Source organism: Acipenser ruthenus, chromosome 15, assembly GCF_902713425.1.
Source record: "Acipenser ruthenus chromosome 15, fAciRut3.2 maternal haplotype, whole genome shotgun sequence".
In the NCBI taxonomy this organism is placed as follows: Eukaryota; Metazoa; Chordata; class Actinopteri; order Acipenseriformes; family Acipenseridae; genus Acipenser; species Acipenser ruthenus.
In genome coordinates, this window is record NC_081203.1 from 34,760,907 (window position 1) to 34,778,122 (window position 17,216).

Here is a 17,216-nt window from a genome sequence, read left to right on the forward strand (position 1 = left end):
ACACACAAGCACCGAGAGCTACTGCAGAGCGAGTTCATGAACAATGACACTGCGGAAACACACAAGCACCGAGAGCTACTGCAGAGCGAGTTCATGAACAATGACACTGCGGAAACACACAAGCACCGAGAGCTACTGCAGAGCGAGTTCATGAACAATGACACTGCGGAAACACACAAGCACCGAGAGCTACTGCAGAGCGAGTTCATGAACAATGACACTGCGGAAACACACAAGCACCGAGAGCTACTGCAGAGCGAGTTCATGAACAATGACACTGCGGAAACACACAAGCACCGAGAGCTACTGCAGAGCGAGTTCATGAACAATGACACTGCGGAAACACACAAGCACCGAGAGCTACTGCAGAGCGAGTTCATGAACAATGACACTGCGGAAACACACAAGCACCGAGAGCTACTGCAGAGCGAGTTCATGAACAATGACACTGCGGAAACACACAAGCACCGAGAGCTACTGCAGAGCGAGTTCATGAACAATGACACTGCGGAAACACACAAGCACCGAGAGCTACTGCAGAGCGAGTTCATGAACAATGACACTGCGGAAACACACAAGCACCGAGAGCTACTGCAGAGCGAGTTCATGAACAATGACACTGCGGAAACACACAAGCACCGAGAGCTACTGCAGAGCGAGTTCATGAACAATGACACTGCGGAAACACACAAGCACCGAGAGCTACTGCAGAGCGAGTTCATGAACAATGACACTGCGGAAACACACAAGCACCGAGAGCTACTGCAGAGCGAGTTCATGAACAATGACACTGCGGAAACACACAAGCACCGAGAGCTACTGCAGAGCGAGTTCATGAACAATGACACTGCGGAAACACACAAGCACCGAGAGCTACTGCAGAGCGAGTTCATGAACAATGACACTGCGGAAACACACAAGCACCGAGAGCTACTGCAGAGCGAGTTCATGAACAATGACACTGCGGAAACACACAAGCACCGAGAGCTACTGCAGAGCGAGTTCATGAACAATGACACTGCGGAAACACACAAGCACCGAGAGCTACTGCAGAGCGAGTTCATGAACAATGACACTGCGGAAACACACAAGCACCGAGAGCTACTGCAGAGCGAGTTCATGAACAATGACACTCTGAAGGGGATGCAACCCTGCGATGAGGCTAGTTCCCATAAGAGGACCTAGGGGAGGGACGAGGGTGTGGTTTCAACACTCTTGGGAACTGTAACTGTAACCCTACACTGGGTATTAGTCAGAAATGGGCAGGAACGAGTGTTCAAGCCCTTGAGACCAACATCTCACTAACATACATTTGCCACTGCTGTAAACACCAAGGACAGGGCTCTAGAAGATGGGAATTTAGCCAAAAATGAAATATTTATTATGAAAGCTGTTTCACATTTAATGGAACTACAGAGGGTTCATTTGCAGAAATTTACTTTTTTATTTTTATTTTTTTATTGGTATCGAGTCCTCTGTAGAGCCACAGAAAATACAATTTCACTGCTGGTCGTCCCTGCACTCCAGCTGAACAGTGCCAGAGCTGATGGGGCTGTGACAGGATCGTACCCTGGATTAACGCCTGGATTTTAGACACAAGGATTGAAGTCGTGTGCATGGCAGTTACCTCTGAAGGTCAATCTCATCTTGGCTTGTGCAGGCTGTGCGCTCCCCCCGGCCCCTGGTTCAAGCTTCCTCCCTCCAGCTGCTCTCCGGCTCAGCGGCCGTCCTCTCTCCTTCCCATCGCCCTCCTCCTCTGAGGAAGCACTGTCGGGCACCCTCAGCTTCTCCTGGGGCTCCTCCTGACAACCATCACAATAATAATGAATACGGCTACTACCGAGGGATAACAATAATAATAATAATAATAATAATAATAATAATAATAATAATAATAATAATACATTATTATTGACGTAGTCATTGTTTTATAGTAACACTTTGGTATCCGTTATAACTGGTTATATATAATCTATAAACACGTATGATATTGATGCTATTAACCACTTTAGATTACATTCTAATAATAGATGATAGGGAAAAGAAAGAATTCAAACACGTTATTATTTGTAATCGTAATCTAGAACTGTTAATATCATCATTAAAGAGTTTCTAGATTGTATAAAAACACTTCTCTGAGATCCCTAAACTACAGAGTGTCCAAAATCCCAGCCAGCCCCAAGGAGGCAGATACTCACAGTGAGAGGGGCCTGCAGGGCGGCGCTCTTGGCCTGCTCCCCCAGCCGCTTCACCTCCGATGAGTAAGCTGCTATCTCCTTCTCCAGCCGCAGGTGGCGCTGCAGCAGGGCCTCTGCACTTGACTCGTCCTTCCCACAATCCTCACTGGTGAGCAGGGGCTGCCTCTCTCGAAGCCAGGAGTCCGCCTCGTTCACATCGACAAAATACTGGAGAGGAAACGCAGGACAGGACGCTAGATACAGGAGTCCCACAAGGCACAGTGCTTTCTATTGGTTCAGAAGCCAGGCTCCAAAGGCACAGTGCTTTCTATTGGTTCAGAAGCCAGGCTCCAAAGGCACAGTGCTTTTTATTGGTTCAGAAGCCAGGCTCCAAAGGTACAGTGCTTTCTATTGGTTCAGAAGCCAGGCTCCAAAGGCACAGTGCTTTCTATTGGTTCAGAAGCCAGGCTCCAAAGGCACAGTGCTTTCTATTGGTTCAGAAGCCAGGCTCCAAAGGCACAGTGCTTTCTATTGGTTCAGAAGCCAGGCTCCAAAGGCACAGTGCTTTCTATTGGTTCAGAAGCCAGGCTCCAAAGGCACAGTGCTTTCTATTGGTTCAGAAGCCAGGCTCCAAAGGCACAGTGCTTTTTATTGGTTCAGAAGCCAGGCTCCAAAGGCACAGTGGTTTCTATTGGTTCAGACACCAGGCTCCAAAGGCACAGTGGTTTCTATTGGCTGTCTCTCTATTTCTATCAGGTGTTAAATGTCTTAAAACCGTGCAGTGATCAGGCAACAAAGGCACTCTGACATCACTTCCTGCCTACCTGTTTGATGAGCACTGCCGCCTGCAGTCGTGTCTTGCGATTGGCCACCTCGTCTGTCAGCTGCTGCCACTGCCTCTGCAGAGTCTCCGCCCACTTCCTGATCTCCCGCTCATTCGGGTGACCCTTCCTGCAGAGGTCGTGACCTCTCTTGACCACCCCGCTGCACAGGGGCTTATAGGAAAGCACCTCCGCTTCCAGAGCCTGCAACACACAGTGATATCTCTGTCAATGCGTCTCTGTCTGTCAATGTCTCTGTCAATGTCTCTCCCGTCACACCCTGTGCTTTGCTTCTGGATAACGTCCATGTGAAATAGTGTTTGTCACTCTCACTGCCACTGCCGTTACCCCTCCTACTCCCTCTCCCTCTCCCTCTCCACCATTCACTCTCACCTCCCTCCTTCCACCGTCCTTGTCACTCCCTCTCCCTCTCCCTCCCCATCATTCACTCTCACCTCCCTCCTTCCACCGTCCTTGTCACTCCCTCTCCCTCTCCCCCTCCCTGTCACTCACTCTCACCTCCCTCCTTCCACCGTCCTTGTCACTCCCTCTCCCTCTCCCTCTCCCTCTCCCCGTCACTCACTCTCACCTCCCTCCTTCCACCGCGTCCTTGTCACTCCCACACCCGCTCCTCTAACACCCAGTGCTGTGCTTGAGAATCACAACCTTGTGGAACAGAGACTACCCACCTAAATGCTGTGAGATCATCACGCTTTGTAAACGTGACTGTGAATGGATTGGCAGGCAATCCTGTAGTTTCATTGCATGTTGCTCTTGCATTACTAAGGTAGTGTGGATTGGCTATACAGTATGATGATGTAATGATCAAGTTGTCTGCACATAGTTCCATTTCCTCCCTGTCCCTCCTCTGGGGGAGCGGGTCACCTTGAGTTTCTGGGTGGTCAGCAGGATCTGGTTGAGGTCTCTCCCCAGGCTGGAGGTTCGAACAAGCTGCCACTTCTCGTAGACCCAGGACTCGACCTCCTCACAGTCCCTGAAGAACTCAAACACCTCGAGCTGCTGCAGCAGGGCCTGCCTCCTGAGAGAGAAGACAGCGGCCAGGTCAGCAGAACCTCGCTCAGCTGCACAGACTCACAGGCTTCAGGCTCCCTGTTTGAGGAATCAATGTCCGAGTCCTCTGCACTATATTCTGCATGGAGACCAGTTTGGAGCTGGAATCGGGTTTGGGGTTTCAATGGGAATCAAGTGGGTTCAGAAGCTTGGATTCCTCCCAACCCTGCTGAGTCTGGATCGTAAACTCTACTGCACATTTCATTCAAAACCATCAATTACAAAATGATCCATTCTCTGTGCATGTGAACACAGTAGTGAAGTTCTCTCTGTACTGAGTGTGATGATACATAATTGATGTTTGTATAAATCACCCAGCCCTTCTCCCCTAACCCCTATCACCCAGCCCTTCTCCCCTAGCCCTAACCCCTATCACCCAGCGCTTCTCTCCTAGCCCTTCGCCCCTCGCCCTTATGCCCTTGCTCACCTGCTCCTGCTTTGAGCCTCCAGGTTCTGGTACTGGGTGTTGAGGGCTCGCACCTGGGTCTGTACCTGCTGCTCAGCCTTGAGCCCCTCCACTCTCAGAGTCAGGCTCCGTAGCGCCTCCCCCTGAGAGGAGATCTGAGAGTCCAGCAGATCCTGCCTCTGCAGCAGGGCTTCAGTCTCCGGGAGGTGCTTCCCATAGTCTGGAGAGGAGGCCAAGGCCTGGGAGACAGACACAGAGAGAGGCGAGGGAGTGTCAAGGGAAAAGCAGAGAGAGGTGTGAGAGAGGGGGGAGTGGGAGAGGGGGAGAAGGGGAGGGAAAGAAAGGGAGAGAGACATGAGAAAGAGCATGAGAGAGAGAGAGAGGTGAGACAGAGGAGAGGAGAGGGAGCAAGAGATATGGAAGAGTGGCGAGAAAGGGGAATAGAGGAGGGAGAGAGAAAGAGGAGAGTGGAAGAGAAGGGAGGAAAGTGAGGAGAGCCAGAGATGTACAAAGCCAGTGGAACTCACCTGCAGCTCTTGCAGGTCCTGTGACACCCCCTCAATGTCCCTCAGCAGCCCCAGAGTCTGCACAACGCCCTGTAGGGTCTCTCGGTGTCTCTGCAGCTGCTGCAGCAACTCTCTCCATCGCTGAGCGATCGCCTCCTCTCTGCAACAACACCACAGGAAAGAAACTTAGATACACACACACAGAGCCCCCCCCCCACACACCTGTATACTCCTCCTCTCTCCCTCCCCCTCACCTCTGTGTGATCTGCCCCACCTGTGTACTCCTCCTCTCTCCCTCCCCCTCACCTCTGTGTGATCTGCCCCACCTGTATACTCCTCCTCTCTCCCTCCCCTCACCTCTGTGTGATCTGCCCCACCTGTATACTCCTCCTCTCTCCCTCCCCTCACCTCTGTGTGATCTGCCCCACCTGTATACTCCTCCTCTCTCCCTCCCCCTCACCTCTGTGTGATCTGCCCCTTGCTATGATAATCCTCCCTCTCGATCACGGCTGCCATGTCACGGAGAGCACGGAATCGCTGCTCCTGGGAGTGCAGGTCTGCAGTGAGGGCCTCCAGCCTGCAGGTGGCAGCCTGTGCTTCTTCCGGGCTCCGCAGGGCTCGATAGTCCTGCTTGGCTAGGAGCTTGCCGGTGTCCACCAGGTAGCCCTCGCGTAGTGCCGCCTTGCGCCTGAATTTCTGCGCCAGCTGCTCCAGCTGCTCCAGCCTCAGCAACTCCTCCTGCAGGGCCCTCTCCCGGCCGTGCTCTGCCCGCTCCAGCGCCCCCCACTGCCTCTCCACGTCCCCCAGTCCCCAGCCCTCGGGAGGCAGGTAGGCACGCTGGTTGTTGGCCCTCAGCCTGGTGCGGAGGTTGAAGAAGAGGGCCTCCAGGGCCCCGAGCTCCTGGTACTTGGGCGGCTTCTCCCGCGTGCGGTAGTCCTTGAAGAGGCTCACCAGCTGCTTCACGCCCTGCAGGGAGTTGGGGAAGCACCGGTCGTCGAGCTCCAGCACCTTGGCCTTGATCCAGGCCAGCAGGTCGGACACCATCTTCTCATACTGCTGCCTCAGGTCCTCGTGCTCCTTCAGCAGCCCCGCGATCTGGAGCGGCAGGGGAGGGGGAAGCAAGGGGGTCGTGAGCTGGTGCAGCAGAGAGCTCTCTCCACACAGCACTTTAAACTGGGTAGGTCTAAGATGGCCAGTCTTTTTGGCTAAAGAGCAGCACCCATTACCAGAGAGTCCTTTTAGAAATGTAGAAAAGCTGTTACAGTACAGAGGGGTGCATGGAGGGAGAGTTGGGAGCTCTACAGAAGGGTACAGGTTGAGAGAGAGCTGGGGGCTCTACAGAGGGGTACAGGGAGGGAGAGCTGGGGGCTCTACAGAGGGGTACAGGGAGGGAGAGCTGGGAGATCTACAGAGGGGTGCAGGGAGGGAGAGCTGGGAGCTCTACAGAGGGGTACAGGGTGGGAGAGCTGGGAGCTCTACAGAGGGGTACAGGGAGGGAGAGCTGGGAGCTCTACAGAGGGGTACAGGGAGGGAGAGCTGGGGGCTCTACAGAGGGGTACAGGTTGAGAGAGAGCTGGCAACTCTACAGAGGGGTACAGGTTGGGGGCTCACCTTGCCCGCAGTCGGGGGGGGTCTCTGTAGTTTCAGGGCCCCCCCCTTCATTAGCTGCCATCGTACCCACAGGTGACTGAAGCTTCCACTGGAGGTCATGATCCCCCAGTGAGAGGTGCCTGGGCCTCTGTGTCTGTCTGTCTGCGTGTCAACCAGCCTTCACCCTATGCTTCACATCTATCTGTCTTAATATAGTAAGTGGCATGTCTCCCCCTGCCTGCCTACCTACCTACCTACAGTGCATGTCATTAGTATGACTTGCTTAGTCACTCCCACTCCCACTCTCCCTCTCCCTCTCCCTCTCCCTCTCCCTCTCCACCCAAGGCCTGCTAATCCAGTCTGTCCCCCTCCCCCTCTCTCTCTCTCTCTAACCCTCCTGCTCACTTCCAGACACCGGTCTCTAGTGCTGACCAGATAGTCTCAGCAGTCAACCAGCAGAACAGGTCTTGGACTATAAATATCTGAGCTGAGCTCTCCTCTCCTCTCCTCTCCTCGTCTCAGTGTATGTTTGAATCAGGACCACAGCCTGCCCCCTGAGCTGATTAGCCTCTCAGCTTTGTGTGAAATCATCTAATCCCCGAGGATGTGGGAATTAAGCAAGCGCAGCAACGCCTCCAGAACAGCAGAGGGCCATATCAAAGTTGATTGTGGTACATCGTGGTAAAAGCATAGTAAAAGTGATGTAAAGCACAGTAAAAGCACCATCACAGCAAAAAACAGATATGCAGAGATACAAAAAAGAAACTACTCAAAATACAAATGAATTTGCTAAGGCAGTGATAATGTTGCTAAAGCTAGGAAAGGTATGCGAGTGCATTTTAAAACTGTGGTGAGAACTCTTTTAAAAGGTGGCAGTGATAAAGTTACTTGAGCACACAGACAAGAAATGAGATTTGAAAGCCGTGGTTAGCTGTAGTTAGCCCTGATAAGCCCCAGCTATCGCTAGTTATCCCTGGATAGCCCTGCGCTTTCAGCTCCCTGACCTTGGAGATCCTTTTCTGCACAGTCTGGCCCTGCTTCAGCTTGCTGAAGTAGTGGTAGTAGAGAGACACGTAGGTCATGATGGACTTCTCGTCGGGGTGGGGCACGGCCACGTCCTCGGGGTCCAGCAGGCACGAGATGCCCAGCACGCTCTCTGCCACCCTGAACGCGGTGCGCAGGTTCACCAGGGGCTGGTCCGGCTGCAGGGAGCCGTAATCAAGCAGGTCGGGCCTGGGGAGCAAGCAGGCACAGTGGTGGAACGGAGGGGAGCAGCGAGACATGTCCCCCTCACTCGTTCAGTAAAAGAGGTTTAGTTTGAGAATAATCTGTCCCCCGCCGCACACTTCTGAAATGATTATTTCAGAATATCACAACGTGTTCCCCTGTATAACGCAACCTCATGTAAACTGCCCCTGTGTACTATATAGAAAGCTTCTATCTGAACACACTGCTCTGCTTGCATTGTAACAGCTTGCATTCAGGATTGTGCATCATAAAACAATTCCTCATCTCAACTTTGGTTCATGTTTATTTTAGTGAAGGTCAATAAGTGAGATGGATCATACTCATTTCACTGAGGAAGACTTGCTGGCCAAAACATACAGTATATAGTGTATAGTGCAGTCCCATCACACAGTATATAGTGCAGTCCCATCACACAGTATATAGTGTATAGTGCAGTCCCATCACACAGTATATTGTGTATAGTGCAGTCCCATCACACAGTATATAGTGTATAGTGCAGTCCCATCACACAGTATACTGTGTATAGTGCAGTCCCATCACACAGTATATAGTGTATAGTGCAGTCCCATCACACAGTATATAGTGTATAGTGCAGTCCCATCCCCCGCATACATTTGCACCTATGCGTGTGATTTTACAGAATGTGCTGAAATAGGGTCCTCACCGGTGGGCGTGTATCAGAGCGTTGAAGGCAAGGCCGTCTCTCCAGCTGCCTGAGAAGTCCTGCACGCAGACGTTGTTGTAGCCGGCTGTCCTGCGCTGGCACCAGATCAGCAGGGCCTCCTTCGCAGAGCGGCGAGCGGCACTGACACCAAACTCCTCCTGGAGGGACACGCAAATACAGGATCAGCACACAAACACGCTATCAACATGCAATCAACACAGGATCACCACACAAACATGCTATCAACACGCAATCAACACAGGATCCCCACACAAACAACACAGGATCACCACACAAACACGTAATCAACACAGGATCACCACACAAACATGCTATCAACACGCAATCAACACAGGATCCCCACACAAACAACACAGGATCACCACACAAACATGCTATCAACACGCAATCAACACAGGATCCCCACACAAACAACACAGGATCACCACACAAACACGTAATCAACACAGGATCACCACACAAACATGCAATCAACACACAATCAACACAGGATCACCACACAAACACGCAATCAACACAGGATCACCACAGAAACATGCAATCAACATGCAATCAACACAGGATCACCACACAAACACGCAATCAACACAGGATCACCACACAAACATGCAATCAACACAGGATCACCACACAAACACGCATCAACACAGGATCACCACACAAACACGCAATCAACACGCAATCAACATGCAGTCAACACACAACCACCTTCAAGGTCTGTCTGCCAGCCACTCGCTTTTTTCCTCCTCCTTTTCTCCCTTCCTTTTTTCAAGCCACTTTTATCTGTCTTTTTCTCCTTTGTTATATTTGTATCTTTGTTTCTTTCTCCCCCTTTGTATATCTCTTTCTTTCTTTCACTTCATCTTCCGTTTTCTTATTACTTATCATTCTTACCTTTCCCAGGAATGGTAACACGAGTCCCTCTGTCAGTCACAGCAGTTTGGTCCATGCCAGGTGTTATTGCAAGTTTAACTAATGGAAATGTATGTGCAGCAATGGTACAGTAAAATGAAGCTCACAGTAAAACCTGGAATGGCTCAACCTGTTCTGCAATGGGAGTCCTATTTCTATCCTTGACTCCTTTCTGCGTCCGTATGCTTCCCTACACTTTTGCCATGGGATTTAAACTGCCCGCAGTACCTCGTCCAGCGTGATGGACGAGATCTGGAAGCGCAGAATGATGATCCAGATGAGACCCAGGATCAGAGTGCGGTCGCCATCGACAACGTTCTCCGGGCCAATCAGATCCACTCTTATCTGCGGAGAGGCGTGACCACAACATCACCCGTTACAGAGGAATAAAACAATGTGACGGTATGAAGCGATGTGACGGTATGAAGCGAGCAACCAACACTGGGAATACATTTCAATTAGGACACCACACACCTGTTCACTCATCAAATAACAAACTAACAGAGAGAACCCGGGCCAATTCAAAGACCTGGACCATGGTCACATTCACCGCCTGACCTGGCTCTGGACTTCCTTTGGTCCTGGTTCTTTTTTCCAGGCAGTGGTGGCTGGTTTGAAGTGCTGTGTGTGTCTACTGGGTCTTGTGTACAGTATAGTGAACGCTGTGTGCTGCTCAGTGCATCGTGTAAGGTGTACAGTGTATTGTGCATTGTGTGTTCCTGTGTATTGCAGTACCTTGGTCTTGAGGAAGCGGATGGCAATGCTGTTGTTCTCCAGGTAGTGCACTCTCATGCTCTTCTTGCTCGGAGAGGCCAGCTTCTCTCCAGAGATGAGCTCCAGCAGCCTGATCAGATAGACACCGCTCTTCAGCTCTGTGTACATATCCCTGATCACTATATCAACCTGGGAAAAAGAGAGGGAGGGAGGGATTGATCACTATATCAACCTGGGAAAGAGAGAGAGGGAGGGAGGGATTGATCACTATATCAACCTGGGAAAGAGAGGGAGGGAGGGACTGATCACTATATCAACCTGGGAAAAAGAGAGGGAGGGGAGGGAGGGACTGATCACTATATCAACCTGGGAAAGAGAGAGAGGGAGGGAGGGATTGATCACTATATCAACCTGGGAAAGAGAGAGAGGGAGGGAGGGATTGATCACTATATCAACCTGGGAAAGAGAGGGAGGGAGGGATTGATCACTATATCAACCTGGGAAAAAGAGAGGGAGGGAGGGATTGATCACTATATCAACCTGGGAAAGAGAGAGAGGGAGGGAGGGATTGATCACTATATCAACCTGGGAAAGAGAGGGAGGGAGGGACTGATCACTATATCAACCTGGGAAAGAGAGAGGGAGGGAGGGATTGATCACTATATCAACCTGGGAAAGAGAGAGAGGGAGGGAGGGATTGATCACTATATCAACCTGGGAAAGAGAGGGAGGGAGGGATTGATCACTATATCAACCTGGGAAAGAGAGAGAGGGAGGGAGGGATTGATCACTATATCAACCTGGGAAAGAGAGGGAGGGAGGGATTGATCACTATATCAACCTGGGAAAGAGAGAGAGGGAGGGAGGGATTGATCACTATACAGTGCCTTGCGAAAGTATTCGGCCCCCTTGAACTTTGCGACCTTTTGCCACATTTCAGGCTTCAAACATAAAGATATGAAACTGTAATTTTTTGTGAAGAATCAACAACAAGTGGGACACAATCATGAAGTGGAACGAAATTTATTGGATATTTCAAACTTTTTTAACAAATAAAAAACTGAAAAATTGGGCGTGCAAAATTATTCAGCCCCTTTACTTTCAGTGCAGCAAACTCTCTCCAGAAGTTCAGTGAGGATCTCTGAATGATCCAATGTTGACCTAAATGACTAATGATGATAAATAGAATCCACCTGTGTGTAATCAAGTCTCCGTATAAATGCACCTGCACTGTGATAGTCTCAGAGGTCCGTTTAAAGCGCAGAGAGCATCATGAAGAACAAGGAACACACCAGGCAGGTCCGAGATACTGTTGTGGAGAAGTTTAAAGCCGGATTTGGATACAAAAAGATTTCCCAAGCTTTAAACATCCCAAGGAGCACTGTGCAAGCGATAATATTGAAATGGAAGGAGTATCAGACCACTGCAAATCTACCAAGACCTGGCCGTCCCTCTAAACTTTCAGCTCATACAAGGAGAAGACTGATCAGAGATGCAGCCAAGAGGCCCATGATCACTCTGGATGAACTGCAGAGATCTACAGCTGAGGTGGGAGACTCTGTCCATAGGACAACAATCAGTCGTATACTGCACAAATCTGGCCTTTATGGAAGAGTGGCAAGAAGAAAGCCATTTCTTAAAGATATCCATAAAAAGTGTCGTTTACAGTTTGCCACAAGCCACCTGGGAGACACACCAAACATGTGGAAGAAGGTGCTCTGGTCAGATGAAACCAAAATCAAACTTTTTGGCAACAATGCAAAACGTTATGTTTGGCGTAAAAGCAACACAGCTCATCACCCTGAACACACCATCCCCACTGTCAAACATGGTGGTGGCAGCATCATGGTTTGGGCCTGCTTTTCTTCAGCAGGGACAGGGAAGATGGTTAAAATTGATGGGAAGATGGATGGAGCCAAATACAGGACCATTCTGGAAGAAAACCTGATGGAGTCTGCAAAAGACCTGAGACTGGGACGGAGATTTGCCTTCCAACAAGACAATGATCCAAAACATAAAGCAAAATCTACAATGGAATGGTTCACAAATAAACATATCCAGGTGTTAGAATGGCCAAGTCAAAGTCCAGACCTGAATCCAATCGAGAATCTGTGGAAAGAACTGAAAACTGCTGTTCACAAATGCTCTCCATCCAACCTCACTGAGCTTGAGCTGTTTTGCAAGGAGGAATGGGCAAAAATTTCAGTCTCTCGATGTGCAAAACTGATAGAGACATACCCCAAGCGACTTAAAGCTGTAATCGCAGCAAAAGGTGGCGCTACAAAGTATTAACTTAAGGGGGCTGAATAATTTTGCACGCCCAATTTTTCAGTTTTTCATTTGTTAAAAAAGTTTGAAATATCCAATAAATTTCGTTCCACTTCATGATTGTGTCCCACTTGTTGTTGATTCTTCACAAAAAATTACAGTTTCATATCTTTATGTTTGAAGCCTGAAATGTGGCAAAAGGTCGCAAAGTTCAAGGGGGCCGAATACTTTCGCAAGGCACTGTATCAACCTGGGAAAGAGAGGGAGGGAGGGATTGATCACTATATCAACCTGGGAAAAAGAGAGGGAGGGAGGGATTGATCACTATATCAACCTGGGAAAGAGAGAGAGGGAGGGAGGGATTGATCACTATATCAACCTGGGAAAGAGAGGGAGGGAGGGACTGATCACTATATCAACCTGGGAAAGAGAGAGGGAGGGAGGGATTGATCACTATATCAACCTGGGAAAGAGAGAGGGAGGGGAGGGAGGGACTGATCATTGTGTTAAACAGAGAGAGGAAGAGAGGGAGAGGGAGAGCTGTACACATCCCTGATCACTATATCAAACACAGAGATAGAGAGGGAGGGAGGAGCTGAATGTACATCATTTTTCTGCATGAAGAGATTTTAAAGCCTTTGCTAATAATGTTCTCACAAATGGGTTTTGGCTGAACAATAAACCAAGATGTTTGTCAGTGTCTGTTATGCAGTAGTTTCTTACAGTTGTGTCATGCTGTGTGCTGCTCAGTGCATCATGTACAGTGTATGGAGAGTTTTGAGATTATGGAGTGATAGCAGAGGGACTCTGAGCGCTCCAGATTTGCTGTTTTAAATCTCTCTTTCAAACCCAACAGCGATACTCTACCTGCCTGTCGTCGTGATCGCTGATCCCGCCACCTCCACAGGAGGGTATATTTTTATTGCCGGTGGCATGTGATAATCCCAAAGTACGGTAATGCAAAATGAGGAAATGAGCACGGGCGGGGGCACATTCTCAAACTTCCCGTGTGAGAAACTGCAGCACAAACATTCCACTGCAATTCCAGTGCTGTTTATGAGGTTGGCAGTCATTCTAAATTGCTCTTATCACAGTTGGTATTTACAGTGTTACAGCGAGTGGCTTTGACCAGACCGGTGCTGGCTCTTGTCCCTGTACAGAGCCTTGGAGTGATCGAGCCTGTGCTGCTACGCAGTGCTGCTGCTCACCTTGTTTTTGTAGAAGACGTTGTTGATCCACTTTGTGAAAGTCTTTTTCTGGACGGTCATGCGCTGCTCCTGCAGCTCCCGGATCCGCTCGTTCCCAAATTCACCCTCCATCTTGAGCAGGAGGGGGCGCTGTCCTGAGAGGAGGCAGCCTGTGAGGAGGGTGTCTGTGAGCCTTCATAGAACACAGCACTGAGACACACAGACACTGAGACACACAGACACACACACACAAACAAACACACAGACACACACACAAACTGAAACACACTGAGACACACTGACACACACAGAGACACACACACACACACAAACAAACACACTGACACACACACAAACTGAAACACACATACACAAACTGAAACACACTGACACACACACACTGAAACACACTGACACACACACACTGAGACACACATACACAAACTGAAACACACTGACACACACACTCAAACTGACACACACACACAAACTGAAACACACTGATACACACATACAAACTGAAACACACTGACACACACACAAACTGAAACACACTGACACACACTGAGACACACATACACAAACTGAAACACACTGACACACACACAAACAAACTGAAACACACTGACACACACTGAGACACACTGACACATACACAAACTGAAACACAACTGACACATACCCAAACTGACACACACACACTGAGACACACTGACACAAATTCAGACATGCATGCACGCTCACACACACGGTACAAACAAGTATATGTTAAACTTTAACCATTTCTCCTTTAAAGAGGAGTTAAGAAACGAAACACACTGATGATCCCTACCCCTGTTCCAGTGAACAGATACCCACGCAGTGCGGTACAGAACACCGGCACCCGTTTCTCCAAATGCTTCTCAACTAAAAGCGTTGCGTTTGTGCAGCGGAGCGGTGTCGTGTGGTTTCATGTAATTGTGATCGCGAGTCCCCAGTTTCACAGCAAACAAAACAACACTGGCAGCCGGGACAGTGGGAGGAATCCCAGTTCACTCCAGGTTCCCTGGCCTGTTGGGACACTGGTGTCATTGTGAGGGAGAGACAGGGAGGAGCAGGGAGCGCCCAGGAATGTGACCTTCTCTTCCCACCATCACTCTTCCATGGGAGGCTGGCTTGGGGACAATGACATGGAGAAATACTGACAGCAGTGCCAATCCCTCCATCCTCAAGACTTCATCAGGGGTTAAGGGGCTGAGGCTGACAAAGGAGTTCCATGTGGAGAGTGAAATAGATGCCACCCACTCCCTGCTTACTCTCCAATCGCTAACCAGCAAGCTACTGCCCCGATTGACTGACATGCTTTGCAGCCAGTAACATACTTTGACCCCAAATAGAGGTGAAATGACCAAGGAAGTGCAACAGCAACGGACTACCTGAAACTAAGGCAAGCAAACTGAGAGTTGCCATTAACCCAGGTGTCGTGTTTTTAAAACGCTGTAACACGCGAGAAGGACACAGGAAACGGAAGTGTCCGACAGGGAAGACTTACAGAATTATTTGAAGTGGCTCTGCAGCTCTCACATTCCACCCCATTCACTCCAAAGATATTTATAGACAAGAACGATGACATCTCAAAAGTGACGCTGTGCTAGCTGCCTCTACAGGCATTCTATTTGTTAATCAGTTCCCATGAGGGTTTATCAGTAAACTGCAGTGTTTAAATCACCCAAAGGAATTTACAGGGTGCATTTACAGACTGAAGCAGTATCTGTCTCTGAGATTAAAAACATTCCTGCTGCATTTCAAATGCTCGTCCTCTAGAACTTGCTTCTTCATCAAAATTCACTTGAACCTTTTATTGCACAGAAAAAATAAATAAATACACAAACAAGGTTGGAATTTGGTCTGTAGAGAATTGTAAAATATTACTGCTTATCTTTGTTCTTCACCCATCATCCCAGAACACACAGACATGAACAACTGAAACGCTGCCTCATCCCTGCAACCCGCTTAGAAACCAGGAGGACTGAAGCCTAACGGGTGAGCTCATGATGTCAAGAACATCTCTCCTCACCTGCCGAACAGCTGTTACCATACTGCTCATCCCCAGACTTGTGGGGCGCTGCTGTGCAATCATGAGGGGCCCTGTCCCCAGCCAGATTCCTTCCCTAATCCCTGCTCCCTGTGGGTCCCGAGCCACGATCGACAACTCTGTGCAAACAGGATTCGAACCAGCATGCTCCTGGCTGCATGACTCACCCTGCTTCCCAGCAGAGCCACACCAAACTGATTTCCATCCAACGATTTCCCCTGGGGTCCCCATTTAATAAATGTGGGGTCTGATGCACACATTGGTTATGTATTGGTTATCTGTCAGTCACGCTTGATTTTGCACCAGTGTTTCTTCACCAAGCTTTATCACACACGCCTCAGAGTTTCTGATCCATTCTGCAACATTCTTTGTATAATAATAATAATAATAATAATAATAATAATAATAATAATAATAATATAACTGGTTCACTGTTTACAGGAATTGATTTCTATGCTGGTGCAAAAATTACTAACCTGAAAGACGACCCCACTGACAGCACAGGACACTCTAGCAAACACGCTGTCTCTCTCGAAGAGAAAGCACCCCTCTACTGAGGCATGAACACCACTTCATACGATGCGACTGGTGGTCTCCCATAAAGGTACTGTCCAGGGCTGACCCTGCTGCTGCTTATCTTTCTGAGATCTGAGCAGATCACAATCCAAGAAGAAGTACTGTCCAGGGCTGACCCTGCTGCTGCTTATCTTCCTGACATCTGACCACTTTACAGTCAGCATCTAAAGGACAATGATCTGAAACTTGGGTGGTAAAACTGGTAATAAACGTATTGAACTTTCACAGCAACTTACACCAACTCATGTGTGGAGTACCTGCAGTTTATGTGTCATTTAGATGAGCCTGATCTCGTATAACTGGGTTCGGTCAGCACTGCGACGGGAGACCTTTGAGAAACAGTCTGTGTTTCCGTGTGTGCAGTGGGGGGGGGGGCTGCTCCAGAGACAGGGGGCTCTGTGCTTGTGTGTGCAGTGGGGGGGCTGCTCCAGAGACAGGAGGCTCTGTGCTTGTGTGTGCAGTGGGGGGGCTGCTCCAGAGACAGGGGGCTCTGTGCTTGTATGTGCAGTGGGGGGGGGGGGCTGCTCCAGCATGGAGACAGGGGGCTCTGTGCTTGTGTGTGCAGTGGGGGGGCTGCTCCAGCATGGAGACAGGGGGCTCTGTGCTTGTGTGTGCAGTGGGGGGGCTGCTCCAGAGACAGGGGGCTCTATGCTTGTGTGTGCAGTGGGGGGGCTGCTCCAGAGACAGGGGGCTCTATGCTTGTATGTGCAGTGGGGGGGCTGCTCCAGCATGGAGACAGGGGGCTCTGTGCTTGTGGAGTGGCTGTGCTTCAGATCACAAGCCAAACCCGGATCCTGGGTCCTGTGCTGTGGATACTAAATATCCCAGGGCTAGGGGGTCTGCAGATATTCACATTTCTTCACATTACTTCCCCTTAATGTTGGAAAGTTAATTGAAACTCAAAAGAAACTGGTTTTAAATATGCAACGTAAAGTGTTGTCAGAGAAATCAAGAGAACTGACTTTTATATGAAATTAATGA

At 49.5% G+C, this 17,216-nt stretch overlaps 1 protein-coding gene across 1 annotated transcript in view; it reads right to left on the reverse strand.

Annotated features, from left to right (window-relative positions):
- The window catches only part of LOC117963933 (spectrin beta chain, non-erythrocytic 5-like), a 56,787-nt gene that overhangs the window by 38,778 nt on the left and 793 nt on the right, over nucleotides 1-17,216 (reverse strand). The window contains exons 2-13 of the mRNA XM_058988052.1: nucleotides 13,607-13,755; nucleotides 10,152-10,319; nucleotides 9,645-9,761; nucleotides 8,484-8,641; nucleotides 7,576-7,804; nucleotides 5,442-6,076; nucleotides 5,003-5,141; nucleotides 4,497-4,714; nucleotides 3,884-4,037; nucleotides 3,002-3,202; nucleotides 2,199-2,405; nucleotides 1,628-1,802 (exon numbers count right to left, since the gene is read on the reverse strand). Coding sequence (XP_058844035.1) covers nucleotides 1,628-1,802; nucleotides 2,199-2,405; nucleotides 3,002-3,202; nucleotides 3,884-4,037; nucleotides 4,497-4,714; nucleotides 5,003-5,141; nucleotides 5,442-6,076; nucleotides 7,576-7,804; nucleotides 8,484-8,641; nucleotides 9,645-9,761; nucleotides 10,152-10,319; nucleotides 13,607-13,717 — 2,512 coding nt within the window. The 5' untranslated portion in view covers nucleotides 13,718-13,755. The remainder of the gene's footprint in view (nucleotides 1-1,627; nucleotides 1,803-2,198; nucleotides 2,406-3,001; nucleotides 3,203-3,883; nucleotides 4,038-4,496; nucleotides 4,715-5,002; nucleotides 5,142-5,441; nucleotides 6,077-7,575; nucleotides 7,805-8,483; nucleotides 8,642-9,644; nucleotides 9,762-10,151; nucleotides 10,320-13,606; nucleotides 13,756-17,216) is intronic.